This window comes from Oncorhynchus tshawytscha, linkage group LG01 (genome assembly GCF_018296145.1).
Source record: "Oncorhynchus tshawytscha isolate Ot180627B linkage group LG01, Otsh_v2.0, whole genome shotgun sequence".
Classification (NCBI taxonomy): Eukaryota; Metazoa; Chordata; class Actinopteri; order Salmoniformes; family Salmonidae; genus Oncorhynchus; species Oncorhynchus tshawytscha.
Genome location: NC_056429.1, coordinates 18,850,623 through 18,866,878, shown reverse-complemented (window position 1 = coordinate 18,866,878; position 16,256 = coordinate 18,850,623). Strand labels below are relative to the sequence as shown.

The 16,256-nt window shown below is 41.7% G+C and overlaps 1 protein-coding gene across 5 annotated transcripts in view; it reads left to right on the top strand.

Moving 5' to 3' along the window:
• Positions 1–604: 604 nt before the first annotated feature.
• LOC112233976 (histone-lysine N-methyltransferase, H3 lysine-79 specific) overlaps positions 605–16,256 on the top strand; it is a 43,517-nt gene continuing 27,865 nt past the window's right edge. Inside the window, exon 1 of one of the 5 annotated variants that reach the window (XM_042305213.1) lies at positions 605–728. Coding sequence is in view for 4 of the 5 variants with exons in the window: in XM_024402183.2 (XP_024257951.1) it covers positions 3,103–3,183 (81 nt within the window). In the remaining variant the exon portion in view is untranslated. Of the gene's footprint in view, positions 729–2,777; positions 3,184–16,256 lie in introns of those variants that run through there. The other 4 variants (XM_024402183.2, XM_024402039.2, XM_024402112.2 and 1 more) reach the window with 4 other exon arrangements.

Genomic DNA, 16,256 nt, shown 5'->3' with positions numbered 1-16,256 from the left:
CTCCGGGCCCTGGGTCTGAACCCCGCCCTGTGCAACTGGGTCCTGAACTTCCTGATGGGCCGCCCCCCCCAGGTGGTGATGGTAGGAAACAACACCTCCACTCAGCCCCCTCCTGTACTCAGTCCCCTCCTGTACTCCCTGTTCCCCCATGACTGTGTGGCCACACACGCCACCAACTCAATCATCAAGTTTGCAGATGACACAACAGTAGTAGGCCTGATTACCAACAATGACGAGACAGCCTACAGGGAGGAGGTGAGAGCCCTGGTAATGTCGACAAAACAAAGGAGCTGCTCATGGACTTCAGGAAACAGCAGAGGGAGCATGCTCCTATCCACATTGACGGGACCGCAGTTGAGCAGGTGGAAAGATTCAAGTTCCTCAGCGTACACATCACCGACGGTCCACTCGGAATTGGTCTAACCACGCCGACAGAGTGGTGAAGAAGGTGCAACAGCGTCTCTTCAACCTCAGGAGGCTGAAGAAATTTCGCTTGGCACCTAAAACCCTCAACTTTTACAGATGCACAATTGAGATCATCCTGTTGGGCTGTATCACCGCCTGGCAAGGCAACTGCACCGCCTGCAACTGCACCGCCTGCAACTGCAAGGCTCTCCAGAGTGTGATGCGGTCTGCCCAGCGCATCACCAGTGGCAAACTATCAGCCCTCCAGGGCAACATCCAGCCGAGCCACTGCCTGTTCACTCCACTATCATCCAGAAAGCAAGGTCAGTACAAGTGCATCTAAGCTGGGACCGAGAGACTGGAAAAACAACTTCTATCTCAAGGCCATCAGACTGTTAAATAGCCATCACTAGGCGGCTTCCACACGGTTACGTAACCCTGCACCTTAGAGGCTGCTGCCCTATATACATAAGACTTGAAATTACTGGCCACTTTAATAATGGAACACTAGTCACTTCAATAATGTTTACAAATTTGTGCTTTACTCATCTCATATGTATGTACTGTATTCTATTCTACTGTATTTGAGTCTATGCCACTCTGACATTGCTAATCCTAATATTTCTATATTCCTTAATTTCTTTTACTTTTAGGTTTGTATGTATTGTTGAGAATTGTTATATATTACTATATTGTTGGAGCTAGAAAACAAGCATTTCGCCTCACTGGCAATAACATCTGCTAAACATGCGTATGTGAGCAATTACCTTTTGATTTGAAGGCCGACTGGGTTACTCCAGGCTGCAATTAGCAACTAAATTATCATTACTTTTTCTGTGTGCGATTTTAAAATAATTGGTTCGAGGAAATACATCTGGTCTATTAGAAGCAATTATTGGTAACATGATTATCTTCAAAACTTTTATTTACAAGAAGATTGACCACGAAGATCGCCATGTTTCGATTCACAATAATAGGGGATCCTGTTTTCTGCTAACAATGCTGCACTACCATGGTTGGCCTTGAACTCCCTGGCTTCAATGACAGGGAGTTCACCCCTGCTTGAGTTCAATGGCCCAGATTTCGACTGCTCCTACAGTTTTGCTTCGGTACTGCTGTTTAACACGGAGAAGTCAGATTTGAACATTGCTAAAAGATTTGAACATTGCTAAAAAAATATCCATTAAATTATTAAAATCGTTGTTGCTGAAGCAGATTTATTTTTTCTATCACTCACAGCCGAGATCAACATTTTCTATTCATACAATGTCTGCCATGTGTTTGGATGACGTGTTGACGTTGTGCGCATTTGACGTTATTCCATATAAACCGGATGCAACCCGGATATAGTCGGTCCATGAATAGGCGTATGCTAATGTGAGTAGATTACCTTGAAAACAATGTTAAGATATCTTGGGTGCATTCCTCAGTTCATTTTATACCGCGGTGGTTAAATTAGTCAATGCGAGGGGGCAGCACTGACCAAGCCTGTAACGTCACTTCCTGGAGTAGCTCAAACAGTGCATGTTATATGGGTGCGTTCCTCTGCCCATTCATTGCTGACACATGCCATCTCTCATATGTTAAAGTATTATGTTGGTCGATGACGTAGCATGCAACCATTGGTTGATGTGTGCAATGTTTGAGCAGGGGACACAACCTTTGTCTCCATGAGAAACCATTTTTAGGGTCATGTCAAGCTGGGATACAGCTTTTGTCAAAGTGTGTGTGTATATATACACACACACGGTATATACACACACACTTTGACAATAGCTATATATATATATATATATATATATATATATAAAATATATATATATATATAAAAAACATTTTTTTGGGGGGGATTGTTGTGCGCATTTGACGTTCTTAATCCTAACCTGCTATCATAACCTGCTGCATAAGTGATCCTAAACCTGCTACGAAAAGTCAATTTTGACAAAAGCTGTAACCCTTCGAGACAACTCATTTTAATCGACTTAATTTGGCATCAATTCGCTATTTAGTCTAAACATAGGAATGAATGGTGTCACGTGATCAATGGCTTTGTCAATTTATATTATATACAGTCATTGGCTCCTTGATAAACACACTTGACACACTTTAGGTAAATTGAGGAAAACAAACGACCTCGGTCTGCTCCATCCAAAACATTGGTTTTATTGTTTGTTCAATGTCATCACATGCAGTGAGTAATCGAGTAAAATGGTATCTCCCGCCAGTTGTCCGTTATTGGTCCCGGGAAATTCTAATTCAAACTGTTTTATACAGAGGAGAATGGTTGGTTGTTTTCGTCATACTCATCTTTCGAAAAGTAACAATCCGGTTGTACAGCCCCGGTAACCGTTGATAGTTCCCATTCTCCGACTGCCGCTCCCCCCACATAGACATTAAAACAGCCCCCCCCTGGCGTTTCTGTCCCTTTGGTAGTGACCGATTTTCACGCCGGGCAAGATGGCGGCTGTACTGCCGAGGTGTAGGAGCCGCTCGGCATGAAGTCATTTTTTAACAAATTGATTAAAATCAAACAAATATTTGAACACCGGACTACAGGGAGCGAGGATCACTTACCACTCATTACATTCATCGATATCTAATTTTATATGTTGTGATAAGGATTTATTTCTGACAAAATGATAATTGTAGTAGCTCGCTAAACTAGCTAACGTTAGGAAACGCCGGAGAAAGTGTAGAATGGGAGAAAAGCTAGAACTCAAGCTGAAGTCGCCAGTTGGAGCCGAAGCTGCTGGCTACTCGTGGCCTTTACCAGTATACGTGAGTATTTAATTAAACCAACCAAGTTGCCAGTTATAACTTGGCCAACCAAGTGAGGATTAGCTATTCATCTCTTAATGTACCTACCTAGCTGTTGTTAGCTAGCTATGTGTATAGCTACTAGTTTATGTGTTAGCTAAGGTTACATGCATACAGGCCAGACAGACGGTCCATCACAGGGCTAGCCAGAAGCTGTTCGAAGTGGGTATCATTAACGTTATATCCACCGATTCTCAGTGGAGTGTATAGCCAACAATGTGGCTACTGACTGTGCGGAACACCTTACTAGTAAATAGATTACTAACGGATTAAAGTATACACATCGTTAGATGGAGCATGACACAAATTACACACGAGAAGCGCTGCACACTTGGCTAGCTAAGTACAGTATGTTAGCTAGTTATAGGTCCCGGTAACTCTCAGAAGTCTAGAAGAAGCTCTCCACAATTTGGTTTCTGTTGGGTCAGTAAGTTAGCTAGGTACTGTAGCTAACTAGTTAAGGTTCTACCACATAAAGGGTTAGTTATAAATATATTTGGTTAAACTCTGCTAGCTAGCGTTCTTAACGGCTTTCTTTGACTCGCATTATAGTTCTGAGTAACGTTAAGCATTTATTTAGCTATTTAGAACGCTAGCTCGCTAACTTTTTATTTTATGCATCTATCCATGATTTAATGTAACTAGCTACCATGCCATCATTTTGAAGTGAGTCCGAGAGCGATGTTTTAACACCATTGTCATTTGCAATACGTGTAATTCGACTCATGCATGCAAGGAATTTTGCCAGAACTTAAACAATATATTGTACCATGTGTTTTTCAAAATATTTTGCTGAAACGTTATTACTACAGTAGCTGGACTGCAAATGACTCTCTGCCTGGTGGTCACTGTCTTGTTGAGATCTACTGTTACTGTTATTGCACAGAAAGATTGTTGCATACTCCAGTCTGACTGAATTTAGGGTATAGCATTTCGCAAGCATTTCGCTACACTCGCATTAACATCTGCTAACCATGTGTATGTGACAAATACAATTTGATTTGATTTGATTTTGAGCTGCCAGCTGGAATTGCACCTAAAATCCTGCACTCTTGATGCAATACTGCACTCATGCCAATAGAGTACAATCTGATGGTATAATTTGCGTTAATATAGCAGAAACATTGCACAATTCCCCACAACTCTAGTCCCTTGTATGGATATATAAGTTGCTTTTCCACTAGGTCCAGTAAATCAAATAAATAGCGCTTCTGGGTAGTACCATCCCATATGACTCACATGTGTCTCACATGGTTTGACCAGTTATCCATCCCACTTCTAAAACCAGTTCCACAAATTCAGTGGATTAGCTGACAGACTTGAACTTGAAACCTAGTTTCAACCATAAATGTGAACATCCAATACTGTTTTGCAGTATGTAGGTTACTCAAAACATGTTTTTGTTAGTGCAGAGGAGACTGCTAACATCCAACCGAAAGGGTGTTAGACAGAAGCCTAATTGCAACTATTTTGGAATCCAGAAGATAGCCTAGTCCTCCACAGATTTCTCAAGGTATACAGGCTAAGTTTTGGTTGTTCTACGCAAATGCCACGAAATAAACCAGTAGTGTGGGTTGACTGTGGGCAAAGGCCTACTGAATAACACTTAAGTCTTTTTGTTTTTACTTTTGCATGCATGTCCTGTGTAGATTAAAAACAGTGAATCATTGCTGTGTGTTATGACCAAGCTTCTTGATCTCCCGTAGATTGCTTTTTGTTGTTGTTGCATGCACAGACTATGATGCTGTATTTTAACCTATGTGGATCTTACTAGATAGGCTATATGCAAAAACATATTTTCCTAGTTAGGCCCTAATGTGTTAAGTAGAGGTCGACCGATTGATTTTTCAACGCCAATGCCGATTTATTGGAGGACCAAAAAGGCCGATACTGATTTAATCGGCCGATTAAAAATAAATAATTTTTTTATAGTAATAATAAATAAATAATGTATTTGTAATAATGACAATTACGACAATGCTGAATGAACACTTATTTTACTTAATATAATACATCAATAAAATCAATTTAGCCTCATAAATAATGGAACAAGTTCAATTTGGTTTAAATAATGCAAAAGCAAAATGTTTGAGAAGAAAGTAAAAGTGCAATATGTGCTATTTAAGAAAGGAAACGTTTCAGTTCCTTGCTCAGAACATGAAAGCTGGTGGTTCCTTTTAACATGAGTCTTCAATATTCCCAGGTAAGAAGTTTTAGGTTGTAGTTATTATAGGACTATTTCCCTCTATACCATTTGTATTTCATTAACCGTTGACTATTGGATGTTCTTATAGGCACTTTAGTATTTCCAGTGTAAGAGTATAGCTTCCGTCCCTCTCCTTGCTCCTCCCTGGGCTCGAACCAGCAACACAACAACAGCAGCCACCAAAGAAGCAGCGTTACCCATGCAGAGCAAGGGGAACAACTACTAGATGCCTCAGAGCAAGTGACGCTTGAGAAGCTATTAGCGCGCGCTAACTAGCTAGCCATTTCACTTCGGTTACACCAGCCTCATCTCGGGAGTTGATAGGCTTGAAGTCATAAACAGCGCAATGCTTGAGACACAAAGAAGAGCTGCTGGCAAAACTCAAAGAAAGTGCTGTTGGAATGAATGTTTACGCGCCTGCTTCTGCCTACCACCGCTCAGTCAGATACTTGTATGCTCAGTCAGATTATATGCAATGCAGGACACGCTAGATAATATCTAGTTATAATATCAACCATGTGTAGTTAACTAGTGATTATGATTGTTTTTTATAAGAAGTTTAATGCTAGCTAGCAACTTACCTTGGCTTACTGCATTCGCATAACAGGCAGTCTCCTTGTGGAGTGCAACGAGAGAGAGGCAGGTCGTTATTGCGTTGGACTAGTTAACTCTAAGGTTGCAAGACTGGATCCCCCGAGCGGACAAGGTGAAAATCCGTCGTTCTGCCCCTGAACAGGGCAGTTAACCCACTGTTCCTAGGCCGTCATTGAAAATAAGAATTTGTTCTTAACTTCTTCAACATAGGGGGCACTCTTTTAATTTTTGGATAAAAAAATGTTCCCGTTTTAAACAAGATATTTTGTCACAAAAAGATGCTCGACTATGCATATAATTGACAGCATTGGAAAGAAAACTCTGACGTTTCCAAAACTGCCAAGATATTATCTGTGAGTGCCACAGAACTGATGCTACAGGCGAAACCAAGATGAAATTTCAAACAGGAAATGGCCCAGATTTTGAAGGCGCTATGTTCCAATGTCTCCTTATATGGCTGTGAATGCGCCAGGAATGAGCCTACACTTTCTGTCGTTTCCCCAAGGTGTCTGCAGCATTGTGATGTTTTTGTAGGCATATCATTGGAAGATTGACCATAAGAGACTACATTTACCAGGTGCCCGCTTGGTGTCCCCCGTCAAAATTATTGCGTAATCTCCAGCTGCGTGCATTTTTCCATTTGCTCCAGAGGAGAAACCCAACTGCCACAAATTATTTATCATCAAATAGATATGTGAAAACACCTTGAGGATTGATTCTAAACGACGTTTGCCATGTTTCTGTCGATATTATGGCGTTAATTTGGGAAAAAGTTCGGCGTTGTAATGACTGAATTTTCAGGGTTTTTTCTTAGCCAAACGTGGTGAACAAAACGGAGCGATTTCTCCTACACAAATAATCTTTTTGGAAAAACTGAACATTTGCTATCTAACAGTCTCCTCATTGAAAACATCCGAAGTTCTTCAAAGGTAAATTATTTTATTTGAATGCTTTTCTTGTTTTTGTGAAAATGTTGCCTGCTGAATGCTAGGCTTAATGCTATGCTAGCTATCAATACTCTTACGAAATGCTTGTGTAGCTATGGTTGAAAAGCATATTTTGAAAATCTGAGATGACAGTACATACATACAAAAGGCTAAGCTTGTGAGCCAATATATTTATTTCATTTGCGATTTTCATGAATAGTTAACGTTGCATTATGGTAATGAGCTTGAGGCTATGATTACGCTCCCGGATACGGGATTGCTCGATGCAAGACGTTAAAACCTGTTGAGGATCTTGAGTCCCAATTGGGAACCAGCCCTCCCACCGTCAGCTGGAATGTGGCGCATGGAACGCAAAAAATATTCTTAAAAATATTTAACCTCCACACATTAACAAGTCCAATAGCTCAAATGAAAGATAAACAACTTGTTTATCTAGCCAGCAAGTCAGATTTCTAAAATGTTTTACGGCGAAAACATAGCACATATTTATGTCAAACCACCACCGAAGACACACCGAAGACCAAGCTTATTTCCATAGCCAAATTCCACAAAATATGCAATCACCAAACGCAGGATTAAAAGAAAAATAATTTCACTAACCTTTTGAAATCTTCATCAGATGACAGTAATATAACATGTTACACAGTACATTTTTTTTTTTCAATAATATGCTATATATATCCATAAATCTGTTTACAATGACGGCATGTTCAAAAAAAATGCTACTCAAATGTCCGGAGAAATGACGATAGCTCCGCCATATGCCGTCAGCTAACATGGAATACACAACAAACTTAGACTAAATATGCATGTTCTACATATGTATAGAAAGATACACTTCTTCTAAATGCAATCGCTGTGTTACTTTTATTTTTAACGTTACAGATTTCGTTCACTAGGCTATAATATGAGTCGGCGCTCAGGAATTAGCATTTTGGCTCCTCTACTTCGGAGTCCACAGAAACCCATAATAAACACATAAATATTCCCTTACCTTTGCTGTTCTTCCATCAGTAGACCTGGAAGGGTTTATACTTACCAAAAACAGCTTTAGTTTGGAAGTCTGTGTCTTTCGGTGATCAAACACGACACATTTCGGTTGAAATGCAGCCAAAAGTCAAGTGGGTGCGCACCAAAACGTCGAAATTACATATTATATGTCGACTAAACTTGTCAAACTATGTTCAGAACACAGCGTTAGCATGTTATCTAGCTTCACAGCAATTCTCAGGACGATCAGAAACACACAAGTCGTTTAATCAATCTTGGAACAAAGACATCACCCGAGCAGAACGCGCATGAGAGTAACCTGTTTTCTCGCGTGACCGAAAGGTTTCGGCCCGCCAAAACTCTCGTGAGCGCGCGATTCTCACAATGAGAAGCCCCATTGAAAGCAGACATCGCGCTGAAGAGATAGAAACTGTTCCCAGGACTGTAGGTGCTTGGGAAGGGTGGGGGCGATGACGTCAAAGTTGGGCCAACTTTTATGATGACGAGAGAGTTTGGGAGAATGAGTGCCCTGAGAGTTCTGCTTTACATAGAGACATAATTTAAACGTTTTTAGAAGCTTTAGAGTGTTTTCTATTCAATAATAATTTTTATATGCATATATTAGCAATTTTTGACAGATTTTTTTTCTGTTTACTATGGGCACGCAATCACCCCAAAGGGGGCAGTAAATCAGCCCTATCTTTAACAGGCTGACTTGCCTAGTTAAATAAAGGTATATTTAAAAATTGTCGCCCAAAAATACAGATTTCTGATTGTTATGAAAACCTGAAATCGGCCCCAATTAATCGGCCATTCCGATTAATCGGTCGACCTCTATTGTTAAGGCAGAGTTGATTGTGTTTGCACCTTGAGTGTGTGCAGCATGCTTTGAACATATTTGTTTTTAGCTGAAGTTCATACTATAGTTTGCCAGATTGTACAAAGGGGAACGAAATGGAAGCAGATGAAATCATTGTGGTTTCTCTGGTGGCTTCAAGTGTGTTTCAGCTGTTTTACTCATTTATAGAAAATTGCGGTAAGACGGTGCTGGGGGGACTACCTGAAAGTGTGTTTCTCAGAACAGCGGAGTGTTGTCTGTGGCGTGTCTAGTGTTCTGTGTCACACTGGGTAATACCCTTTAACGTCTGAGTTCAGGAACTAAGCAGTACTGCTGCTGATGCAATCCTCCACAGTTGGCCCTGGCTGACTTCACTCCCATTACACCAGAGACTGATAACCGGACTGTTGCATGACTGGCATCCTCAGAAAAAGGCACCGCAAACAAATCAATAATATTTTACGTCACATGTTTCATAAACCGTTGTAGATTAACAGGGAAAAATGCTTTCTTACAGGCCTTTCCCAACAAAGCTGAGAGAATAGTAGAAAAATAACACAATCAATAAATACACAATATGTAATGTTTTGGTGAGGCAGCTCCATCACAACAACTGCTTCTGTGTTATACCATGGAATTGTTGAATACTCGTTTCTAATTGCCTTGAAGGGCATTATTTAAGTGATAATGCCTGAGATACTGGTGTTTGGAGGATATATTGGCATGACTGCTTTGAGGGCATTATCACTTTTATACAATGGGTTACCGACATATTCAAATAATTATTGCCATATTTTCATCAACTTTATTTTGATGAATTCATTCATACAATTTCATCCTTCCACAAGATACAGGCCTGACAAATATAGTGTTGCTACCTAAGACGGCTGGTTGTTCATTCTATCGTTTCAGTTGCCAGGGTACCAGTTTTTGTTATAAATCTATGGACGTGACCAGATTGTTTCATTGCCGTGATGGCTGGCACCATTCGTATCCCTTTCTAGCTAGCCAGCTTTGGCTAACACAGTCATGTCAAACAGTGCAACCAGAATAACAGCGAAAAAAAATTGTGGTGGGGGACAACATAACAATGCATGAGCTAATGATGTGCAATTTCACCTGGCATAGAACATGTGCTCTCTCTCCAGGCCACTCTTCAGAAGAGAGCCAACTAACACAATCACTTCAAACTGAAGCTGGAATGACAGCATACTTGCTGAATTTTGTGTTTTTTCTATTGACATTTCGATGTATATATCCAACAAATATTGTCAGCTTATTGATGATTTTGCCTGGCTGAGAAGCAGCCAGCCTGTCTGTTTCGTCCTAAGTCCCAACGTGTTTACCATAGGACAGATGGAGATCGAATTTCAATATTAAAGCAATGTTGCAGATATCGGAGAGACAGACAGCATGGTTATTACAAATCTCCGCTGTTGAAAACCAACTACTTGTCATTCCAAAATCATGGGCATTAATGTGGATTTGGTCCCCCCCTTTGCTGCTACTACAGCCTCCACTCTTCTGGAGAAGAATTTCCACTAGATGTTTGAACATTGCTGCGGGGATTTGCTTCCATTCAGCCACGTGTAGTAGTGAATGTGCGCACTGATGTTGGACAATTAGTCATGGCTCGCAGTCAGCTTTCCAATTCATCCCGAAGGTGTTGAGGTCAGGGCTCTCTGCAGGCCAGTCAGGTTCTTCTGCACTGATATCGACAATTTCTGTATGGACCTTGCTTTGTGCACAGGGGAATTGTCATGCTGAAAGAAAAGGGCCTTCCCCAAACTGTTGCCACAAATGTTGGAGGCACAGAATTATCTAGAATGTCATTGTTTGCTGTAGCGTTAAGATTTGCTTTCACTGGAACGAAGGGGCCTAGCCCAAACCATGAAAAACAGTCCCAGACCATTATTCCTCCTCCGCAAAACTTTACAGTTGGCACTATGCATTTGGGCAGGTAGTGTTTTCCTGGCATCTGCCAAACCCAGATTGGTCTGTTGGACTGGAAGATGGTGATGCTTAATTCATTCCAGAGGACGAGTTTTCACGCCCTTCCTGTTCTGTGAGCTTGTGTGGCCTACCACTTCACGGTTGAGCCGTTGTTATGCCTAGACGTTTCCATTTCACAATAACATCACTTCGTTGGAGGAGGAATAATGATCTGGGGCTTTTTTTTCATGGTTAAAGCAAACAAATGACATTCTAGACGATTCTGCGCTTCCAACTTTGTGCCAACAGTTTGGGGAAGGCCCTCCTGTTTCCAGCAAGACAATGCCCCTGTACACAAAGTGAGGTCCATAAAGAAATGGTTTGTCAATCAGTGTGGTAGAAATTGACTGACCTGCACAGAGCCCTGACCTCAACCCCATCGAACACCTTTGGGATGAATTGGAACGCCAACTGCGAGCCAGGCCTAACTGCCCAACATCAGTGCCCGACCTCACTAATGCTCTTGTGGCTGAATGAAAGCAAGTCCCCACAGCAATGTTCCAACATCTAGCAGAAAGCCTTCCCAGAAGAGTGGAGACTGTTTATATTAGTAAAGGGGGGACCAACTCCATATTAATGCCCAGGATTTTGGAATGAGATATTCGACGAGCAGGTGTCCACATACACTACTTGACCAAAAGTATCTTTCTGCATTTTCTAAAGGCAGATCTAAAATTCTTCTAATTGTAATTTCCGCCCCGCACCAGACTAACTGGATTCTAGTCTTTATCTGTGTGGAGTTCTGGCCATGTTTTTAAAATAAGGGCCTCCTAGACTTCTCAATATGCACCACTGGGAGGGGCAGAAGATAAGGCCAGCGTTACAAAGCACTTGATTAGCTGCAGATTCTGCCTGGCTCTTCAGTCTACACATCACAAGCCTGTGGATGTTTCAATGGGGTGGTTTCTTTTTTTGCAGTTTGATCTATTGAAGAGGACTATGACAAACTCCTAAGCATATTAATGTATAATGGTGCAATATTTTGGTATTCATTGGGTTGTATTTTGTTCATCTTTCTCAGTAATAATGCTTCAGGTCAGGGGTGTCACTCATTCCATAGATGACCTAGTGTCTGCTGGTTTTTGATTTTTCCTTTCAATGAAGACCTAGACAACCAGGTAAGGGGAGTTTCATACTAATCAGTGTCTTTTTAATTCTTAAAGTCCAAGGGAGGAGCGGAAACCCACATACTCAGCCCTCCGGGGAATGAGTTTGACACGTGCTTTAGGCCCAGTGCTCCTGCCCAGCCAAAAGATGCTGTACATCATACATATTCCAGTACTTCTGACCAAATTACTCCACTCCCCCCACAGAGACGGAACGTGCACTCTTCTGTTGTTCACTGCACAACATGATAGTAATATATGCTGCCTTCCTGTCTCCCCACGCTGAAGCTGCTACCAATCACATGCTTAAACGCTCATTCTCTCACTGTCACCATCTGCGGATTTAAATTTGTAACTGCTTCCATATGAGGAACAGCTCTTGTGCTGCAGAGCCCTTTGTTAAATTATTTTCTTGGCTCTAACTAAAGCCAGAATGCTTTCGTACAAGACCATATTTGAATCGATGTCATCTTGCCTATTTTGTGTTGTCAGATGTGTGTGTTTCTTCCAGTATTTCTACCTATGTTAAAGTGAAACTAACAAGCCATACATCAATGAATTAAGAAGCACTCCTTGGGCCAACGTGACCTGTGGTGTTATCAGGGAAGATCAAGCATACAGGCATATTAAGGCAGTTCTGCCTAAGAGCTAGACTGTGATGGATGGGTTGATGAATCAGTTTATCTCTGTGGTAATATCGCTGCTGCACCTGGTTAGTTATTTGTTTGTTGGTCATGAGTAATGCGTAGTGGAGCGGTATTATTCCCTGGCAGTGCGTCATGGTGAGGTAACGACAGAATGAAAAGGCGGGGAAGGTAGTGAGTGGTTGAGTCAGTTCCTTCATCATGCCCACAACAGGGGGCTAGGAGGGGAAGAGAGGATGATTGGCTGTTAGAGTGCCTCTCAAGCGTCACACGCATTCTTTCTCTAAGCCAGCATTTATTTTTAGAAGCAGCGCTGGTGTTGCTGCGTGCTGTCTGTGTGTGAGCAGCAGGAACTCCCCCCTCTCTCGCCACCTCCACACACCCACACTGTGAAGAGGCTGATTTGTATGTGCACACGCGGTCTGTCTGGGACCAGCATATTAACCCGTCACAAAATTGTAGCACAGTAAGCTCATTGGAGCCCTCTAATTTTGGCTGCATGTACAGTGCCTTCAAAATATACATAACCCTTGACTGTCTTCACATTTTGTTGTTACAGCCTGAATTCAAAATGGATTTAATAGATTTCTCATCCAGCTTTTGTTTTATTTTTTTACTAGTCAAGTCAGTTACAATGACTGCCTACCCCGGTCAAACCCTCCCCTAACCCGGACGACGATGGGCCAATCGTGTACTGTCCTATGGGACTCTCGATTACTGCCGGAACCCGGGTCTGTAGTGACGCGATGCAGTGCCTTAAACCGCTGCGCCACTCAGGATCCCTACATACAATACCCCATAATGCCAGTGAAAACATGTTTCTAGAAGTATTGAAATGTGTAAATGAGATTTCTTTAAGTATTCACACCCCTGAGTCAATACTTTTGTAGAAGCACCTTAAGCAATGATTACAGCTGTGAGTTTTTCTGGGTAAGTCACTAAGCGCTTTCCACACCTGGATTGTGCAACATTTGCCTTTAAAAAAATGTTTTTATTCTTCATGCTCTGTCAAATTGTTTGTTGATCATTGCTAGATGAACCATATTCAGGTCTTGCCATAGATTTTGAAGTAGATTTAAGTCAACTGTAACTCACCCACTGAGGAACATTCACTGTCTTCTTGTTAAGCAACTCCTGTGTCGATTTGGTCTTGTGTTTTAGGTTAATTCATCTCCGTGTCTTGTGGAAAGCAGATTTTCCTCTGATTTTGCCTGTGCTTAGCTCAGTTTTTAAATTTATCCTGAAACTTCCTAGTCCTTGCCGATGACATACATGCACGTAACATGATGCCGTCATCTTCATGCTTGAAAATATGAAGTGGTACTCAGGGATTTGTTGTGTTGGATTTCCCCTAAACATAACATTTTCAGGACATTAAGTTAATTTCTTTGCCACAATTGCTGTTGTTTTTAGAATATATGTTTATTCTGTACAGGCTTCTCCATTTTTACTATGTCAATTTAGATTATTGTGGAGTAACTACAATGCTGTTGATCCATTCTCAGTTTCTATCACAGCCATTAAACTGTTTTAAAGTCACTATTCACCTCATGGTGAAGTCACTAAACGGTTTCCTTCCTCTCTGGCAACTGAGTTAGGAATGAAGCCTGTATCTTCTTAGTGACTGGATGGTGTATCAATACACCCAAAGTGTAATTAATTACTTCACCATTCTGTAAGGAATATTCCATGTCAATCTGTATTTTTACCCATCTACTGATAGGTGGCCTTATTTGCAAGGCATTGGAAAACCTCCCTGGTCTTTGTGGTTGAATCTTTTTTTTTTAAATTCACTGCTTGACTGTGGGACCTTTACAGATAATCGTATGTGTGAGGTACAGAGATGAGGTTGTCATTCAAAAATCATGTTAAACACTATTGTACAAAAGCTGAAGAACATGTGCACATCCAGGTACTGGAGTTGTAGGCAAACTAATGGAAAACAGAGGAAAACGCAGCACATTCTCCCAGGTGCTTTTATTTATAACATTTCGACCCTTAGGTCTTCATGGGGCATCCATATCCCAGACGGGTGGAAGGTCCTATACAGTGCCTTAAAGTATTCAGATCCCTTGAATTTTTCCACATTTTGTTATGTAGCCTTACTCTAAAATGGATTGAATACATAAAACATCCTCGTCAATCTACACCCAATACCCCAGAATGACAAAGCCAAAAAGGTTTTTAGAAATGTTTGCAAATGTATTTAAAATGAACTGATACCTTATTTACGCAAGTATTCAGACCCTTTGAGACTCTAAATTGAGCCCAAGTGGTCATCCTTGATGTTCCTACAACTTGATTTGGAGTCCACCTGTGGTAAATTCAATTGATTGGACATGATTTGGAAAGGCACACCTGTCTATATAATGTCCTATAGCTGACAATGCATGTCAGTGCAAAAGCCAAGCCATGAGGTTGAAAGAGCTTAGACAGGATTGTGTCGTGGCATTTCTGCAGCATTTGAAGGTCCCCAAGAACACAATGGCCTCCGTCATTCTTAAATGGAAAAAGTTTGGAACCACCAAGACTCTTCCTAGAGCTGGCTGACCGGCCAAACTGGGCATTCGGGGAAGGAGCCAGAAGCTAGAGCCAGAAGCTAGAGCCAGAAGCTAGAGCCAGAAGCTAGAGCCAGAAGCTAGAGCCAGAAGCTAGAGCCAGAAGCTAGAGCCAGAAGCTAGAGCCAGAAGCTAGAGCCAGAAGCTAGAGCCAGAAGCTAGAGCCAGAAGCTAGAGCCAGTTTACTGGCTAACGTTAGTATTCAGCTAACCACGGTTTGTGGTCATCAGCTATCATTAAGCTCAAATCTATCGGCAGTTTTGTACAACGCGACTCAGACCAGAACATACCGGACCTATTTTTCTCTCCATATCCCCGGATTTCAACCGCAAATTCCAGAGCTAGCCAGCTGAAGAGTTCCATCAGCCACTCCTGGGCTGCAATCACCTATCCGGACCCGTTTTACTGCCAATTCGGAGCCCCACCGGGCCTTCACGACTGGACTACCGACATTATCTGCTTGAGGGAGTTATCCAACTGGCCCCTCCGTCACGGCGTGACCTGAACGCCCATCTGCGGCCTGCTAATCGTTAGCGGTCTTATCGGCTGCTATCTGAAAAGGTCTGTCGGACAATTTTTCCTGGGTCACTATCTATTTTGCCAATTGGATTGATCCCCTCTACCACACGGAACCCCACTAATCTACCGACGGAAACACACGAGGTGGCTAAAAACAGAGCTACATGTTTTCACTGACAAGACTTCGTTGAACAGCAAATGTTCCTTTTGTTCCATAAAGATTATTTTTATACCCAAAAATCCTCCGTTTGCTTGTCATGTTTAGAAATCCACCGGAAATAGCGGTCACGACAACGCCGGGGAAAAATATCCAAATTATGTGAATAATATCGACAGACATAGCAAACGTTTTTTATAATCAATCCTCAAGGTGTTTTTCAAATATCTATTTGATAATATATCAACCGGGACATTTGGCTTTTCAGTAGGCGCGAGAGGAAAAATGACTACCTCTGTCTTTTACGCAAGAATCACTCAGAGCCTTCAGCTGGCCACTTACGCAATGTAGTCGTTTACGCTCATTCTTCAACATAAAGGCGTGAAACTATGTCACAATGCTGTAGACACCTTAGGAAATACGTAGAAAAAGGAATCTGGTTGATATCCCTTTCAGTGATCAATAGGGGTGCATAGGAACACA